Raw genomic sequence first — 15808 nt, 5'->3', positions numbered from 1 at the left:
GGCGGGTCCTCGTCCTCTTTTGGTCAGATGGGAATTTCCCTCACGCTTCATGAAATGCGCCACCGGTTTTCCTCGCAGACCCCCACTGGAAAGCTCCGCAGGCAGAATCAATAATATATTTTGTGACGCCAAATTGTTGTGGAAATTCTATACCATGTCGTGGAAATTACCACTAGGGACACTCGAAGTCAGTCTTAAATGAATAATTGTTTATTGTCAGCGCACTGGAGAGGTTCCAACCAACTCAATGCACCATATGTACACGTCGACCATGAGCTCTGCTGGGGGAGTCCCAGCAGTTGTCTTACATACGGCTATACACAGACAAGTTATATTTGCATGATTTAGCATAATTAATTCATCATTAGCGTTTTGTTTCATTCATGTGACTGACCAATACTGGTTCATTAAATGTGACAGACCAATACCTCACAAGGCTTCTTCTCTCTAAGCTGAGACTTTGGAACTGAGATTTATTCTGTTCTCAAAACAAAGGTCTGGGCGTACTGCCAAATTGCAACTATTGATAGTGAGGATTCCTTCAGTCAGTCACTTGCATGAACACAGAAATTGGTTTATAGAAAAGCACAAACATAGAACATAGAAATGTATAGAATAGAAAAGCACAAACATTAAAATGTCCATCACAAAGGCTACTCACAACTGCTGTCCGGGACATTTTCATGATAATAAGTGTTTAAGACTTTCTCCCTGAATTTTTGACTAGCTGATTATAGCGAAGAAAATACATCTCCATTTCCCACTGAGTAAACACATAAATTCTCATGGCAAATACACTCAAGATAAAGCCTGATAAACTTGTGGAATTGATATTCAGAGCTTAAACAGCAAAACATGTTCATCTTAAGCCTTTGACAGGAACCAGGACTAATAAATCCTGCATGTTTTACAAACGGTACCACATGGATGGGCACAGTGTTGTAAAAATACTTTCAAGTACTACTTAAGTCGTTTTTTGGGGTATCTGTACTTTACTACATTCCTAGACAAAATAATGTACTTTTTACTCCATGCATTTTCCCTGGCACCCAAAAGTACTCGTTACATTTTGAATGCTTAGCAGGACAGGAAAATGGTCCAATTGACACACTTATCTAGGGAACATCCCTGGTCATTCCTACTGCCTCTGATCTGGCAGACTCACTAAACACAACTGCTTTGTTTGTAAATTATGTCTGAGTGTTGGAGTGTGCCCCTTGCTATCCGTAAAAAAAAAATTAAAACAAGAAAATTGTGTCCTCTGGTTTGCTTAATACAAGGAATGTGAAATGATTTATACTTTTACTTTTGATATATTTTTGCAATTACATTTACTTTTGAATCTTAAGTATATTTAAAACCAAATACTTTTAGACTTTTACTCAAGTAGTATTTTACTAGATGACTTTCACTTTTACTTGATTTATTTTCTATTAAGGTATCTTTACTTTTATTGGGTACTTTTTCCACCACTCTTCCAGACTTAGACCTGAGGGGGTATACAACAAAGCAGGATCAATGAGTTAGCCAGCTAACTTTTTTTGAAAGATAGGGGTGAAATGGGCATGGTCTGAATAAATCAACAACCACATTTGCATACCTATGTTTAGATTTCTTAATGAACCAGACAATCGATACATAGTTAATCCATGGCTAAAGTATTGATCCTGCTTTGCAGTACACCCCTCTGAATATGAATAAATCGGCCTACAGTTAGTATATGAATTGTACATTTTTCTCAGTTATTTTTTCACATTCCCTAAAAGCCACACTCTGTAAGATACATATGCAATGCAAACATAAACAACAGAGCAAATGCATCACATGCAAATAGCACTTGATTAACACACACAGTTTGAAAAAGTATCATTTAATCACAGAGCATTAAAACTTACTTACTCTATATTGAAATTGACTTACTCCAAGTTCAATTCGTGTTTTAAAACATACAAATGTATTTTTGTGTACACTTGTACAATTTGATTTCATGTGGTATAAACAAAAACACATTCTCAGGAAAAAGAATGTATAGGAGCATTGTGTGTAACTCATGAATGTTAAGTTTATGTGATGTGAAAGCGCTCACTGGGAGCAATGGTAAGGCAACTCCCCTGTTTCCTCATGGTCTTTCAAGTGCCCAAACTGGAAAATAGCTTTCCACACTGGGAGAAATATATATTTCTCTGCAGTGTGGATACTTTCAAGACTTCTCTGCAGAGTGTGTTTGCGCATGTTTTTTTCAAGTATCTTGACTAGGTGAAACTCTTTCCACAATGGGAGCAGCGGAAAGGCTTCTTCCCTGTGTGTCATCTCATGCATTGTAAGGTGTCCTAACCAGGTAAAAGCTTTTTCACACTAGGAGGATTGGAAAGGCTTATTTCCTGTGTGTGTCATCTCATGGGTTTTCAATCTCCTTAACCTGGTAAAACCCTTTCCACACTGAGAGCATTGGAATGGTTTTTCTCCTGTGTGTATTGTCGTGTGATCTTTTAGATGAGATGACTGGATGAATCTCTTTCCACACTGAGAGCATTGGAAAGGCCTCTTTCTCTCTACTAAGTGTGTTCTCTCATGTGATTTCCGGTCCCCTGATGAGAAAAATGTATTTTCACACTGGGAGCACTGATACGGCTTCTCGCCAGTGTGTGTTCTTTCATGTACTTTTAGATGCCCTGATCGCCCGAAACCCTTCCCACAATGAGAACAGTGGTATGTTTTCTCTTCCCCTGTATGTATTCTCTCATGCGCTTTCAGGCCCCTTAACTCAACAAAACCCCTTCCACACTGTGAGCAGAGGTGAGGCTTCTCTTCTGTGTGTGTCCACTCATGTGTTTTCAGGCTCCCTAACTGGGTAAAACTCTTTCCGCACAGGGAGCAGTGGAAAGGCTTCTCGCCTTTGTGTATTCTGTTATGTTTTTTCAGGCTCCCTAACTCAGTAAAACTCTTTCCACACAGGGAGCAGTGGAAAGGCTTCTCCCCTGTGTGTGTCCTCTCATGTGTTTTCAGGTGCCCTAACTGGGTAAAACTCTTTCCACACACGGAGCAGTGGTGAGGCTTCTCTCCTGTGTGTATTCTCTTGTGCATTTTTAGGTTCCCTAAATGGGTAAAACTTTTTCCACACTGGAAGCATTGGAAAGGCTTATCTCCTGTGTGTGTTCTTTCATGGTCTTTCAGGGTCCATGACCAGGTAAAACCCTTTCCACACTGAGAACATTGGAATGGTTTTTCTCCTGTGTGTGTTCTCTTATGCTCTTTCAGATGTGTTGACCGGATAAATCTCTTTCCACACTGAGCGCATTGGAAAGGCCTCTCTACACAGTGTGTGGTTTTTTTCCCAGTGTGTATTCTCTCATGCGCTCTCAGGTTCCCTGACTGGGTGAAACCCTTTCCACACTGAAAGCAGTGGTAAGGCTTCAACCCTTTGTGTGTTATCTTATGGTCTTTAAGGTGCCCTAACCGGGTAAAAGTCTTTCCACATTGGGAGCAGGGGTAAGGCTTTTCTCCTGTGTGTGTCCTCTCATGCGTTTTCAGGTGCCCTGACTGAGTAAAACTCTTTCCACATTGGGAGCAGTGGTAAGGCTTTTCTCCTGTGTGTATTCTTTCATGATCTTTTAGGTTCCGTAACTTAGTAAAACTCTTTCCACATTGCAAGCAGTGGTGTGGTCTCGCTGGTTTGGGCGTCTCTGGGTCTGGTTCCCCTGAAGTACACTTTCCGCTGTTCAATTGAGACTCTAGTCTCTCTCCTGCCAAAGACAAACAGAGTGTTTAGTTAAATACTAAACAGAGACCTGAATGAAACCTCCACATGATAAAACTGCCTTCCTATGAGGTTTAATCCAGACTAGATCCATCAATAAAAACAGCAGCGCCCGTCATCACAGAGTGGCTGTAGTGTTTTGTAGCCTAATAAAAACACTTTTGAACTTGACTGTTATGCATTTATTAGACCTAATGGATTACAATTACATTGTATACAAACAATGAAGTAAAACAAGCTTACATTTGGGGTTCTGAGGGGTATATTACAATGCTAGCTAGAGCTACTTATGGTATTTTAAAACTAGCCAGCTTCAGTTAGCTTCAGATTCCAGTTCAGGCTTCATCCATGTTACGATGGTCGATATTGATCCTGCAGCTGCCACTAACTCCAGCCAGGCATGTAACTGCTTGTCCATGTAGCACGTGGACAGCCTAGTGAGTCGAACGCCAAACTCTTTATTGAGACAAAACTGAAAACGGCGATCCATGGGCGAGACAGTGACACATTTTCATTTTTGACTAAATTAAAATAAAAGTTATCCTGCAAATTCAGCAGGCTATGGTGGGAAATATGCTATTAGAAGTGCCGTCTTTCTTTTATTACGCGTATCATAATGCCATTATTGGTGTGCTTATCAATACACAAGCACCTTCTTTCCCACTCATTTAATTTTATTCATACGAAAGTTTTAATGTGCATGAAGTTTCAAATGCATCCTGTCATTACTAAATGTGTAGTGTGATATGTATTAGAATGTTTTTTTACACAATAACATTTTACTAATCAAATATTTAATTGTCTAGAGAATGAAGGGGGTGATAACGCACTCTGAGCTCTATTTTATCAAACTTAACGCAATAGTAAATCTTAACACTGGCGGTAGCATTATAGGTTCGAGGGGGGGGTCCGAAAAATGTTCTATTGTATAAATAGAAACGCAACATGCAACAATTTCAAAGATTTTACAGTTCATATAAGGAAATCAGTCAATTGAAATAAATTAATTAGGCCCTAATCTATGGATTTCACATGACTGGGAGTACAGATATGCATCTGTTGGTCACAGATACCTTTGAAAAAAGCTAGGAGCGTGGATCAGAAAACCAGTCAGTATCTGGTGTAACTACCAATTGCCTCATGCAGCGCGACATCTCCTTCGTATAGAGTTGATCAGGCTGTTTATTGTGGCCTGTGGAATGTTGTCCCACTCCTCTTCAACGGCTGTGCAAAGTTGCTGGATATTGGCGGGAACTTGACACACTGTCGTACACGTCGATTCAGAGCATCCCAAACATGCTCAATGGGTGACATGTCTGGTGAGTATGCAGGCCATGGAAAAACTGGGACGTTTTCAGCTTCTAGGAATTGTGTACAGATCCTTGCGACATGGGGCCGTGCTTTATCATGCTGAAACTTGAGGTGATGGTGGCGGATGAATGGCACGACAATGGGCCTCAGGATCTCGTCACGGTATCTCTGTGCATTCAAATTGCCATGGATAAAATGCAATTGTGATCTTTGTCCATATCTTATGCCTGCCATACCATAACCCCACTGTCACCATGAGGTACTCTGTCCACAACGTTGACATCAGCAAACCGCTCGTCCACATGTCTGCCATCTGCTCAGTACAGTTGAAACCGGGATTAATCTGTGAAGAGCACACTTCTCCAGCGTGCCAGTGGCCATTGAAGGTGGCGACGCTGAACTGCAGTCAGGTCAAGACCCTGGTGAGGACGACGAGCACGCTGATGAGCTTCCCTGAGACCGGTTCTGACAGTTTGTGCAGAACTTCTTCGGTTGTGCAAACCCACAGTTTCATCAGCTGTCCAACGTTGTTGGAGGCGGCTTATGCTAGAGAAATTAACATTAGATTCTCTGGAAACAGCTCTGGTGGACATTCCTGCAGTCAGCATGCAAATTGCATGCTCCCTCAAAACTTTAGACATCTCATCTGTGGCATTGTGCATCTGACAGAGAAAATAGCCAAACTGACTTGCGCAAGTTAGACAAATGTGTTACTGCGATAGGTTATCTATCATCTCATCTGGTAGTGTCTGTCTTGACTGCATCAAATCGATGTAAAGAAGCTAGATAGCTACACTAGCCAGCTAAGTTATTTAGCCAGCTAGCTAGCTAGCAATTATTAAACAACAGTCTATCTGTTGGTTGATCATTGTAGCCTACTCCTTCTCATTTAGTCAACTTAATTCCCTTAATTGTAATTAAATGTTGCATTGATTACAAATCTCCCACTTCGCTTGCTACACATGGAGCTTCTGACAGTAGTGCTGCTTTGATTGACCGACAATAACAAGCTACATGCGTGAAAAGTGTGTAGACTACCAGTACGTCTTTTTTATGGGGTGCACTCATAAAAACTGTCATACAACTGTTGTTTTATTAAGATGTCTAATGTCATGGTCAATCCTTGTATGTAGCAATGTCACATAGACAATTTAATACAATTTTGGACTCCAGCCAGGCATGTAACTGCTTGTCCATGTAGCACGTGGACAGCCTAGTGAGTCGAACGCCAAACTCTTTATTGAGACAAAACTGAAAACGGCGATCCATGGGCGAGACAGTGACACATTTTCATTTTTGACTAAATTAAAATAAAAGTTATCCTGCAAATTCAGCAGGCTATGGTGGGAAATATGCTATTAGAAGTGCCGTCTTTCTTTTATTACGCGTATCATGTTGCATTGATTACAAATCTCCCACTTCGCTTGCTACACATGGAGCTTCTGACAGTAGTGCTGCTTTGATTGACCGACAATAACAAGCTACATGCGTGAAAAGTGTGTAGACTACCAGTACGTCTTTTTTATGGGGTGCACTCATAAAAACTGTCATACAACTGTTGTTTTATTAAGATGTCTAATGTCATGGTCAATCCTTGTATGTAGCAATGTCACATAGACAATTTAATACAATTTTGGACAAAGCCTTTTCATTAAAAGATGCCTATATTTTATTCCTTCTCAAAAATGAATACACGCAAGTAACGAATACTAACGTTCCTTCGGATATTCGTATAACCGTGCCCTTCCCTATTTTAATCCTACTCTGTGATGTCACAGCGAAGCATTTTTTAGGACCTTTCTTCTTATCTTTTTAACCACAGATCACATATGTAGAAACTGGTTTGGTGCTGGAGATAATGAATGAGGTTGAAAAGTGGTAGAATTGCCCTTTAACGCCAGAAAATAGAGCCTTCTGTGCTACAGGGAGGGAATCTGATTTGATTGGTCCTTAACTCACACCTCAAACACTTCATTCAGGTTACAGTGGAGTTAGCCTGCCCCGGAAAAACTTGACAAAAAAAACTGTATTGTCATTACTTTAACCCTTTACACTTGTACTTGTTTACAGGTTAAAAATGGCAGATTTGGGCGCTGATAAATGCCTAAATTGGAACGCAGTGGCTGTACAGTAACATGCTATACATGATGTCAGAGCTCTGGCTCTGCGCTCCACAGCGCTGTATTGGTTTTGACTGACAGCTGTTCTGAAACTGAGCACCTCGCACAACAAGAAGGTTCCCCCCATCCCTCCCGCTAATTGGACAGCTTTTGCAAATGTTTTGTTGTCTGAGTGAGGGAAATGCTGTAAATTAAAGAGTATGTATTTGAAAGATGAGACGTTGAGGATTATAATAAATACTGCTTTGATGTCATACAAGCAAACCAAACACCCGTGAGTCCAAATGTGCACTTCACACTTCCATATCATACAACTCATGTCATATACACTGAGTGTACAAAACATTAAGGTTAGGGTTAGGGTTCTTTCCATGACACAGACTGACCAGCTGAATCCAGGTGAAAGCTATGATCCCTTATTGATGTCACCTGTTAAATCCACTTCAAATCAGTGTAGATGAAGGGGAGGAGACAGGTTAAAGAAGGATTTTAAAGCCTTGAGACATGGATTGTGTGCATGTCTTTGAACGAGGTATGGTAGTAGGTGCCAGGCACACCGGTTTGAGTGTGTCAAGAACTGCAACACTGTTGGGTTTTTCACACTCAACGGTTTCCCATATGTATCAAGAATGGTCCACACCCAAAGGACATCCAGCCAACTTGACACAACTGTGGGAAGCATTAGAGTCAACATGGGCCAGCATCCCTGTGGAACGCTTTCAACACCTTGTAGAGTCCATGCCCCAACGAATTGAGGCTGTTTTGGGGACAAAAGGGGCTGCAACTCAATATTAGGAAGATGTTCCGAATGTTTTGTACACTCAGTGTACAGTGTCAACGTTTATGATCACTATGTTTGATGTGCAGTTACAAGATCACATGGCGTCATACCCTGGGTTGTTCTGAACAGAACGAGCCTATGTTTGTCTATTGTGAAGACAATTAGCATACGGAACACGCATTTGCTAAATATAGGCCTTTAATATGTTACATACATTCACTGATAAAATTCATTCTAAATTTGACTGCTGAAATATTTAACGTAAAATTGACTACGGAATGGTGGAGCTCAAGAGCTTTTGAAGGTGATTTGGTGGTTCCCGGAACAGAAAAGGTTAGGAACCGCTGACCTAGAGAGCTAACATCACTTGAAGCAAGGTCACCGATGTCCTTAACCCGTGAAACATACATTAGAATTCCCATTTTTAATAGCTTCCTATCCACATGTGGTATAGACATGTGAAGACAAGTACTGTGGGTTCCCTCTCCTTTGTTGTCCACGCTACACCAATTACTTTATCAAAAAGCGGCTCGTGAGTAGTTTTAGAATGGCCTGCGACATGGTTTATGAATGTAAAATGCAGTCCCGCCAATTTGCGATAGAAAGAAGAAAAAAAAAGCGTTGGTAATATGGGTCCTACATTTTGAATGGCTTGGGCTAGAAAGACGTGGTTTTCTCTGTAGTAATGGTGCAAGCATTCAGTGTACTCAGTGTATTCGCTATGGCACTCAGAGGCTGCAGTACAGAAAAGTAATCTGGGTGATTTTTTTTCTAAGCGTACTGGTGCTCCCAAATAAAAATTCCGGGTTGCACAGCAACATATTTAGGAGCATTTGAGACCAAAATGGTTGGGCTGTTGAGCCCTGACAGATGAGCTGCTAATCAACACTGAATAGCTACGTTTTGCAAATATGGGTCAATGAATAAATATTGATCAATCAATGAACTGTTACAGAAAAAGATTGTAGTCTAATCCACACACACCATTGTTCTTACTTGATGACATCGAATCTGAATCTCCCTTTCCTTTTTCCTCCTCTTCATCTCCTTCTCTCGCAGTTCCACTCAGCCCCGGTGTTTTCCTGCAATCGACCAGCCGCACAGACACCCTCTTCAGACCCCACAGTAAGGAACTAGCGGGAGAGGCACGACCTGGGAACTCCGGGAGAGGGGAGGGGGGTGGGAAAGACTTGTCCTGGAAAACACATACGTAAATAATGACAGAATCAATTTAGGGTGGGAAACAATCTCCTACCTGTCAAGGAATTTTGAATTCTCAATAGTCTCAGCAGTCTTTCTTTGATTCTTCTCATTCTCTGGACCTCCTTCTCAAAATGCATTAAAAGAAAAGTCCAATCAGAATCACCTTTATTTGCCAAGCACATTTACATATATTTACATTCACATTTACATTTTAGTCATTTAGCAGACGCTAAGAGCGACTTACAGGAGCAATTAGGGTTAAGTGCCTTGCTCAAGGGCACATTGACAGATTTTTCACCTAGTCGGCTCGGGGATTAGAACCAGCGACCTTTCGGTTACTGGCACAACGCTCTTAACCACTAAGCTACCTGCTATATAGGACATTTGGAGGAACCTCAAATATTCTCCTCCAAGGTATTTAAAGAAGGAGGTCGAATTATCTGTTTAGTGCAATGGTGGAGAGTGGTTTCCAATGTTAATATGCTAGCTAATGTGCTAGCTAGCCAACGTTTAATTTTTTTGCTGCGTTATGAAAGGAACTAGACACGGACATGAATTATCTGTTTAGTGTGTTAACACACTCTTGGTATGCTAGCTAGCTAGCGGGTAGCTACTGGTAATGTTTATTGGTAATTATCTGTTTAGTGCAACGGTGGAGAGTTGTTTCCAATGTTAATGTGCTAGCTAGCCAACGTTTAATTTTTGCTGCGTTACGAAAGGAACTAGACACGGACATTAATTATCTGTTTAGTGTGTTAACACACTCTTGGTAGTTTGTTGTAACCAAGTATTGGTGCTAAACTGTGTGTTATTGGATGCTAGCATGCTAGTTAGCTATGGCGTCATAGCTAGGCATCGTGGGCTGTTGTGGGTAGTTACTGTGGGTTGGCATTGTTTTTCGGCGGTGCCGGGGGTAGCACGAAGCTAGCTAGCTAGCCGTTCTTCAAACAAGGTCAACACAGTGGCCATTGCTAGCTAGCCAACAGACACGGACACGAATTATCTGCTTAGTGTGTTAACACACTATTGGTGGTTTGTTGTGACCAAGTGTTGGTGCTAAACTGTGTGTTTTTGGATGCTAGCATGCTAGTTAGCTATGGTGTCATAGTTAGCTAGCTGAATAAAGTGGGTTGAGTCTATTCCTTTAAACATTGAACCGCTGTGGTTCACAACAATTCTGATTTCTAAAGGTGGAAGTTGGTAGAGTTTTTGTTCGGGTGGTTCAGTGAAACAATTATAGTTTCTGAGGTAGAAGTTTTTGGTGAGGGAGGCCCTGCTCTCTACTCTCCCAGATGTTTAGTTCATTTCATTCCGATCTCCTCTGCATTATTGTAGCCATTTGCTACAGCCTGTCAACTATGCCTCTGCCTATCCCTGTTCTCTCCTCTCTGCACAGGCTACACAAACGCCCCACACCGCGTGGCTGCTGCCTCTCTAACCTGGTGGTCCCTGCACGCACCCCACACCTGGAGTTCCAGGTCTCAGGCAGCCTCTGGAACTGCCGTTCTGCTGCCAACAAAGCTGACTTCATCCCAGCCTATGCTAATCTCCAGTCCCTCGACTTCCTGGCGCTGACGGAAACATGGATTACCACTGAAAACACTGCTACTCCTACTGCTCTCTCCTCGTCTGACCATGTGTTCTCGCATACCCCGAGAGCATCTGGTCAGAGGGGTGGTGGCACAGGAATCCTCATCTCTCCCAAGTGGACATTCTCAATTTTTCCCCTAACCCATCTGTCTATCTCCTCATTTGAATTCCATGCTGTCACAGTCACTAGCCCATTTAAGCTTAATATCCTTGTCATCTATCGCCCTCCAGGTTCCCTTGGAGAGTTCATCAATGAGCTTGACGCCTTGATAAGTTCCTTTCCTGAGGATGGCTCACCCCTCACAGTTCTGGGGGATTTCAACCTCCCTATGTCCACATTTGACTCATTTCTCTCTGCCTCCTTCTTTCCACTCCTCTCCTCTTTTGACCTCACCCTCTCACCGTCCCCCCCTACTCACAAGGCAGGCAATACGCTTGACCTCATCTTTACTAGATGCTGCTCTTCTACTAATCTCACTGCAACTCCCCTCCATGTCTCCGACCACTACTTTGTTTCCTTTTCTCTCTCGCTCTCCTCCCACACTACTCACTCTGCCCCTACACAGATGGTAATGCGCCGCCGCAACCTTCGCTCTCTCTCTCCCACTACTCTCTCCTCTTCCATCCTATCATCTCTTCCCTCTGCTCAATCCTTCTCCCTCCAATCTCCTGATTCTGCCTCCTCAACCCTCCTCTCCTCCCTTTCTGCATCCTTTGACTCTCTGTGTCCCCTATCCTCCCGGCCGGCTCGGTCCTCCCCTCCAGCTCCGTGGCTTGATGACTCATTGCGAGCTCACAGAACGGAGCTCCGGGCAGCGGAGCGGAAATGGAAGAAAACTAAACTCCCTGCCGACCTGGCATCTTTTCACTCCCTCCTCTCTACATTTTCTTCATCTGTTTCTGCTGCTAAGGCCACTTTCTACCACTCTAAATTCCAAGCATCTGCCTCTAACCCTAGGAAGCTCTTTGCCACATTTTCCTCTCTGCTGAATCCCCCCCCCCCCCCCCCCCCCTCCCTCCCTCCTCTCTCTCTGTGGATGACTTCGTCAACCACTTTGAAAAGAAGGTTGACGACATTCGATCCTCGTTTGTTAAGTCTAATGACACTGCTGGTCCTACTCACACTGCCCTACCCTATGCTTTGACTTCTTTCTCCCCTCTCTCTCCAGATAAAATCCTGCGACTTGTGACTGCAGGCCGCCCAACAACCTGCCCGCTTGACCCCATCCCCTCCTCTCTTCTCCAGACCATCTCCGGTGACCTTCTCCCCTACCTCACCTCGCTGATCAACTCATCCTTGACCGCTGGCCATGTCCCTTCCGTCTTCAAGAGAGCGAGAGTTGCTCCCCTTCTCAAAAAACCAACACTCGATCCCACTGATGTCAACAACTACAGACCAGTATCCCTTCTTTCTTTTCTTTCCAAAACTATTGAGCGTGCCGTCTTTAGCCAACTCTCTTGCTATCTCTCTCAGAATGACCTTCTTGATCCAAACCAGTCAGGTTTCAGGACTGGTCATTCAACTGAGACTGCTCTTCTCTGTGTCACGGAGGCTCTCCGCACTGCTAAAGCTAACTCTCTCTCCTCTGCTCTTGTCCTTCTAGACCTGTCTGCTGCCTTTGATACTGTGAACCATCAGATCCTCCTCTCCACCCTCTCCGAGCTGGGCATCTCCGGCGCGGCTCACTCCTGGATTGCGTCCTACCTGACCGGTCGCTCCTACCAAGTGGCGTGGCGAGAAGCTGTCTCCGCACCACGTGCTCTCACCACTGGTGTCCCCCAGGGCTCAGTTCTAGGCCCTCTCCTTTTCTCCCTATACACCAAGTCACTTGGCTCTGTCATATCCTCACATGGCCTCTCCTATCATTGCTACGCTGACGATACACAACTAATCTTCTCCTTTCCCCCTTCTGATAACCAGGTGGCGAATCGCATCTCTGCATGTCTGGCAGACATATCAGTATGGATGACGGATCACCACCTCAAGCTGAACCCTGGCAAGACGGAGCTGCTCTTCCTCCCGGGGAAGGACTGCCCGTTCCATGATCTCGCCATCACGGTTGACAACTCCGCTGTGTCCTCCTCCCAGAGTGCGAAGAGCCTAGGCGTGACCCTGGACAACACCCTGTCGTTCTCCGCCAACATCAAGGCGGTGACCCGCTCCTGCAGGTTCATGCTCTACAACATCCGGAGAGTACGACCCTGCCTTACACAGGAAGCGGCACAGGTCCTAATCCAGGCACTTGTCATCTCCCGTCTGGAATACTGCAACTCGCTGTTGGCTGGCCTCCCTGCCTGTGCCATTAAACCCCTACAACTCATCCAGAATGCCGCAGCCCGTCTGGTGTTCAACCTTCCCAAGTTCTCTCACGTCACCCCCCTCCTCCGCACACTCCACTGGCTTCCAGTTGAAGCTCGCATCCGCTACAAGACCATGGTGCTTGCCTATGGAGCAGTGAGGGGAACGGCACCTCTGTACCTTCGGGCTCTGATCAGTCCCTACACCCAAACGAGGGCATTGCGTTCATCCACCTCTGGCCTGCTGGCTCCCCTTCCTCTGTGGAAGCATAGTTCCCGCTCAGCCCAGTCAAAACTGTTCGCTGCTCTGGCACCCCAATGGTGGAACAAGCTCCCTCACGACGCCAGGACAGCGGAGTCACTCACCACCTTCCGGAGACATTTGAAACCCCACCTCTTTAAGGAATACCTGGGATAGGATAAAGTAATCCTTCTACCCCCCCCCCCCCCCCAAAAAAAAATTGTAAAGTGGTTATCCCACTGGCTATAGGGTGAACGCACCAATTTGTGAGTCGCTCTGGATAAGAGCGTCTGCTAAATGACGTAAATGTGCCCTTGAGCAAGGCACTTAACCCTAATTGCTCCTGTAAGTCGCTCTGGATAAGAGCGTCTGCTAAATGACTAAAATGTAAAATATGTAAAAATGTCGAAGAATCAAGAATGAGAGGAATCAAGGAAGGACTGTTGAGAACCAAAACACTAAATGACTGGGAAATACTCACGCCACTCTCCCTCTGCTCTGTTGTGTACCTCCCTGGAGCTGAGTCCACCTCCAGCCGGTTGCTAGGAAACCAATCCTTGTCCTCCACATCCCATTCTTTGTTGCAGTGAATAGCATTGTCGTCACAATCAACAGTCTGGCTGGGACTCATGGGTGCCAACCTATATTCTTCCTGTATCTTTCTGATGTCCTCTTTCACTATAGAGGCCTGGGAGGGCCAGGAAACAGCATTTTGCCTTGGCTCTGTAAAGGGAAGAGTTCGACTATTAGTACAAACAAAGGGTGTCGCTTGCTCTCTACCTGATTCCAGGCATATCACTCTCTTCATCATAGGACCTTCAGTCGGAGAGCAATTGGCGAGCGAACTCTGAATACAAACTAAACGAAAACGAAAAACAAATTAATAAAAAACGGAGGTCAGTGGAATGCCTCTAAAACCACACATTGGTTCAACAACTGCACAGTTTGTGCCCCTGTTTTTAAGACAATACCAAAGATTTGTATAACTAACCCAAGATACACCACAGTCTGTTGTTTCCAATGGGATAAAATGAAGCATAGTGGGCAGAACAAGCAAGGAGGTGGACAGAGCCATTGGCGTGTTCTAACATGCATATTTCCATTATGGTATGCCTACTCGGTGAAGTGCGTGTGTGCAATAACTCTATTCGCCCTTGCACACCTAAACACCACCATTTTCTACAACTTTGGCAAAGGGTAAAGTCCACAAAACATACAACTCTGTTCGTAACATATTCTTGTTTTGGGAACAGAGAACTGTATTGAGATTAAATGTTTCGTCAATTTGGAAAATTAGCTGAATGTCGGCCCAGTTCCATCTCACTCCATACTCTCCCACTGCCGGACACTGGGCTTCCATCCTCTCCTCACCATAATTTATGGGGAATGGAAATTCCAACCAGATGCTTCAGATTTATACATCTGGTGAAACATCTGGCTCATTGTTCTATAGTAATGTCTAGATGGGATACAGCTTTTGTCAGATTGACGTCAAAAGTAGATTTTCTGAGGCATTTTAGCTAACCCTAACCCTTTTCCTAACCTTAACCTGCTACATTAATTATTCTAACCTGCTGCATAAGTTCTCCTAAACCTGCTACGAAAAGTCAATTTTGACAAAAGCTCTATCCCTTCTAGACAAAACCTTGTTCTATCTGTGACAATACTCACTGGTGTCTTCAGTCTCCTCTCCTTCCTCCTCTTTTATTGAGATCGCAATCTCTTCCTCTTTCTCTTCTTTCACTATACAATCCTCCTCTTCTTCTTTCAATGTGAGAGTCTCCACTTTCACTACAAAAGGTCCTTTCTCTTCGTTCACTTTAACAACCCCCTCTTCTTCTTTCAATGTGATTGGCTCCTCTTTCTCCTTTATCGTTCTGAAAGCTTCTTCCTCTCCTTTTACTGTATCCTCCTCTTCTTCTTTTACGACAATGTTCAGCCCCAGAGGTTCTTTCTCTGTCCAGCAGACCTCGTTTTTAGCAGGCGGGGAGTAGCTTTGAGAGCTCATGGTCGGGGATGTTAGCTAGCTAGCACGAGCGACTACCCTAGTGCTAGGCTCAGTATCAATCTTAAATAGCAAATTACGTTTAAATCAACTAGTACATACGTTATCAGAATTGTGTTTAAAACACTGATATTCATGTAGCTACACAAAAAAAGAGTGTCTAAAGAGATGCAATGGGTCGGTTTTATGTTGGCTACAGAGGTGGTTGAATCAGTAGCCGTGTTGTTGTTGTTGAAGAAGCGTCTTCTTCTACTAGTATTCTGCCAGCAGCACAATCAATGACGTCACGTTTGTATGGTAATGTCGAAACCTAAATAAAAGCGCGCATTTCAAAACATTGCAATGTGGATAACTCATTCACAAGATATTGAATTTTAATCAATGGCCACCCTTTGTGACAACAAGAAAATGCAATGAGTAATTTATGAAAACAAATCAAAAATATGGTTTTAAAAACCTTTTTGAACACCAATAATTTAAAAAAATACAATGTTGATACTGG

General features: G+C 43.7%; 1 protein-coding gene across 1 annotated transcript; it reads right to left on the bottom strand.

Moving 5' to 3' along the window:
• Nucleotides 1-1449: 1449 nt before the first annotated feature.
• On the bottom strand, nt 1450-15522 carry LOC311130416 (uncharacterized protein). Its single transcript, XM_084163140.1, has 4 exons — nt 14973-15522; nt 13783-14024; nt 8966-9164; nt 1450-3743 (listed from the first exon to the last, which is right to left on the bottom strand). The coding sequence occupies exons 1-4, from the start codon at nt 15307-15309 to the stop codon at nt 2356-2358; spliced, it is 2166 nt and encodes a 721-aa protein (XP_084019266.1). The 5' UTR covers nt 15310-15522; the 3' UTR covers nt 1450-2355.
• Nucleotides 15523-15808: the final 286 nt, after the last annotated feature.

The sequence above is a fragment of the Coregonus lavaretus genome (genome assembly GCF_964263955.1).
Source record: "Coregonus lavaretus genome assembly, chromosome: 6".
NCBI classification, from domain to species: Eukaryota; Metazoa; Chordata; class Actinopteri; order Salmoniformes; family Salmonidae; genus Coregonus; species Coregonus lavaretus.
This window is presented reverse-complemented; position numbering and strand designations above follow the sequence as displayed.

Coding starts and splice junctions, on each gene's coding strand:
- LOC311130416 (XM_084163140.1), bottom strand. CDS start 15,309: ATGAGCTCTCAAAGCTACTCCCCGCCTGCTAAAAACGAGGTCTGCTGG. Junction 9,165..13,782: donor CAGAGCAGAGGGAGAGTGGC/GTGAGTATTTCC, acceptor TGTGTTTTCCAG/GACAAGTCTTTCCCACCCCC. Junction 3,744..8,965: donor TTCAGATTCGATGTCATCAA/GTAAGAACAATG, acceptor TGTCTTTGGCAG/GAGAGAGACTAGAGTCTCAA.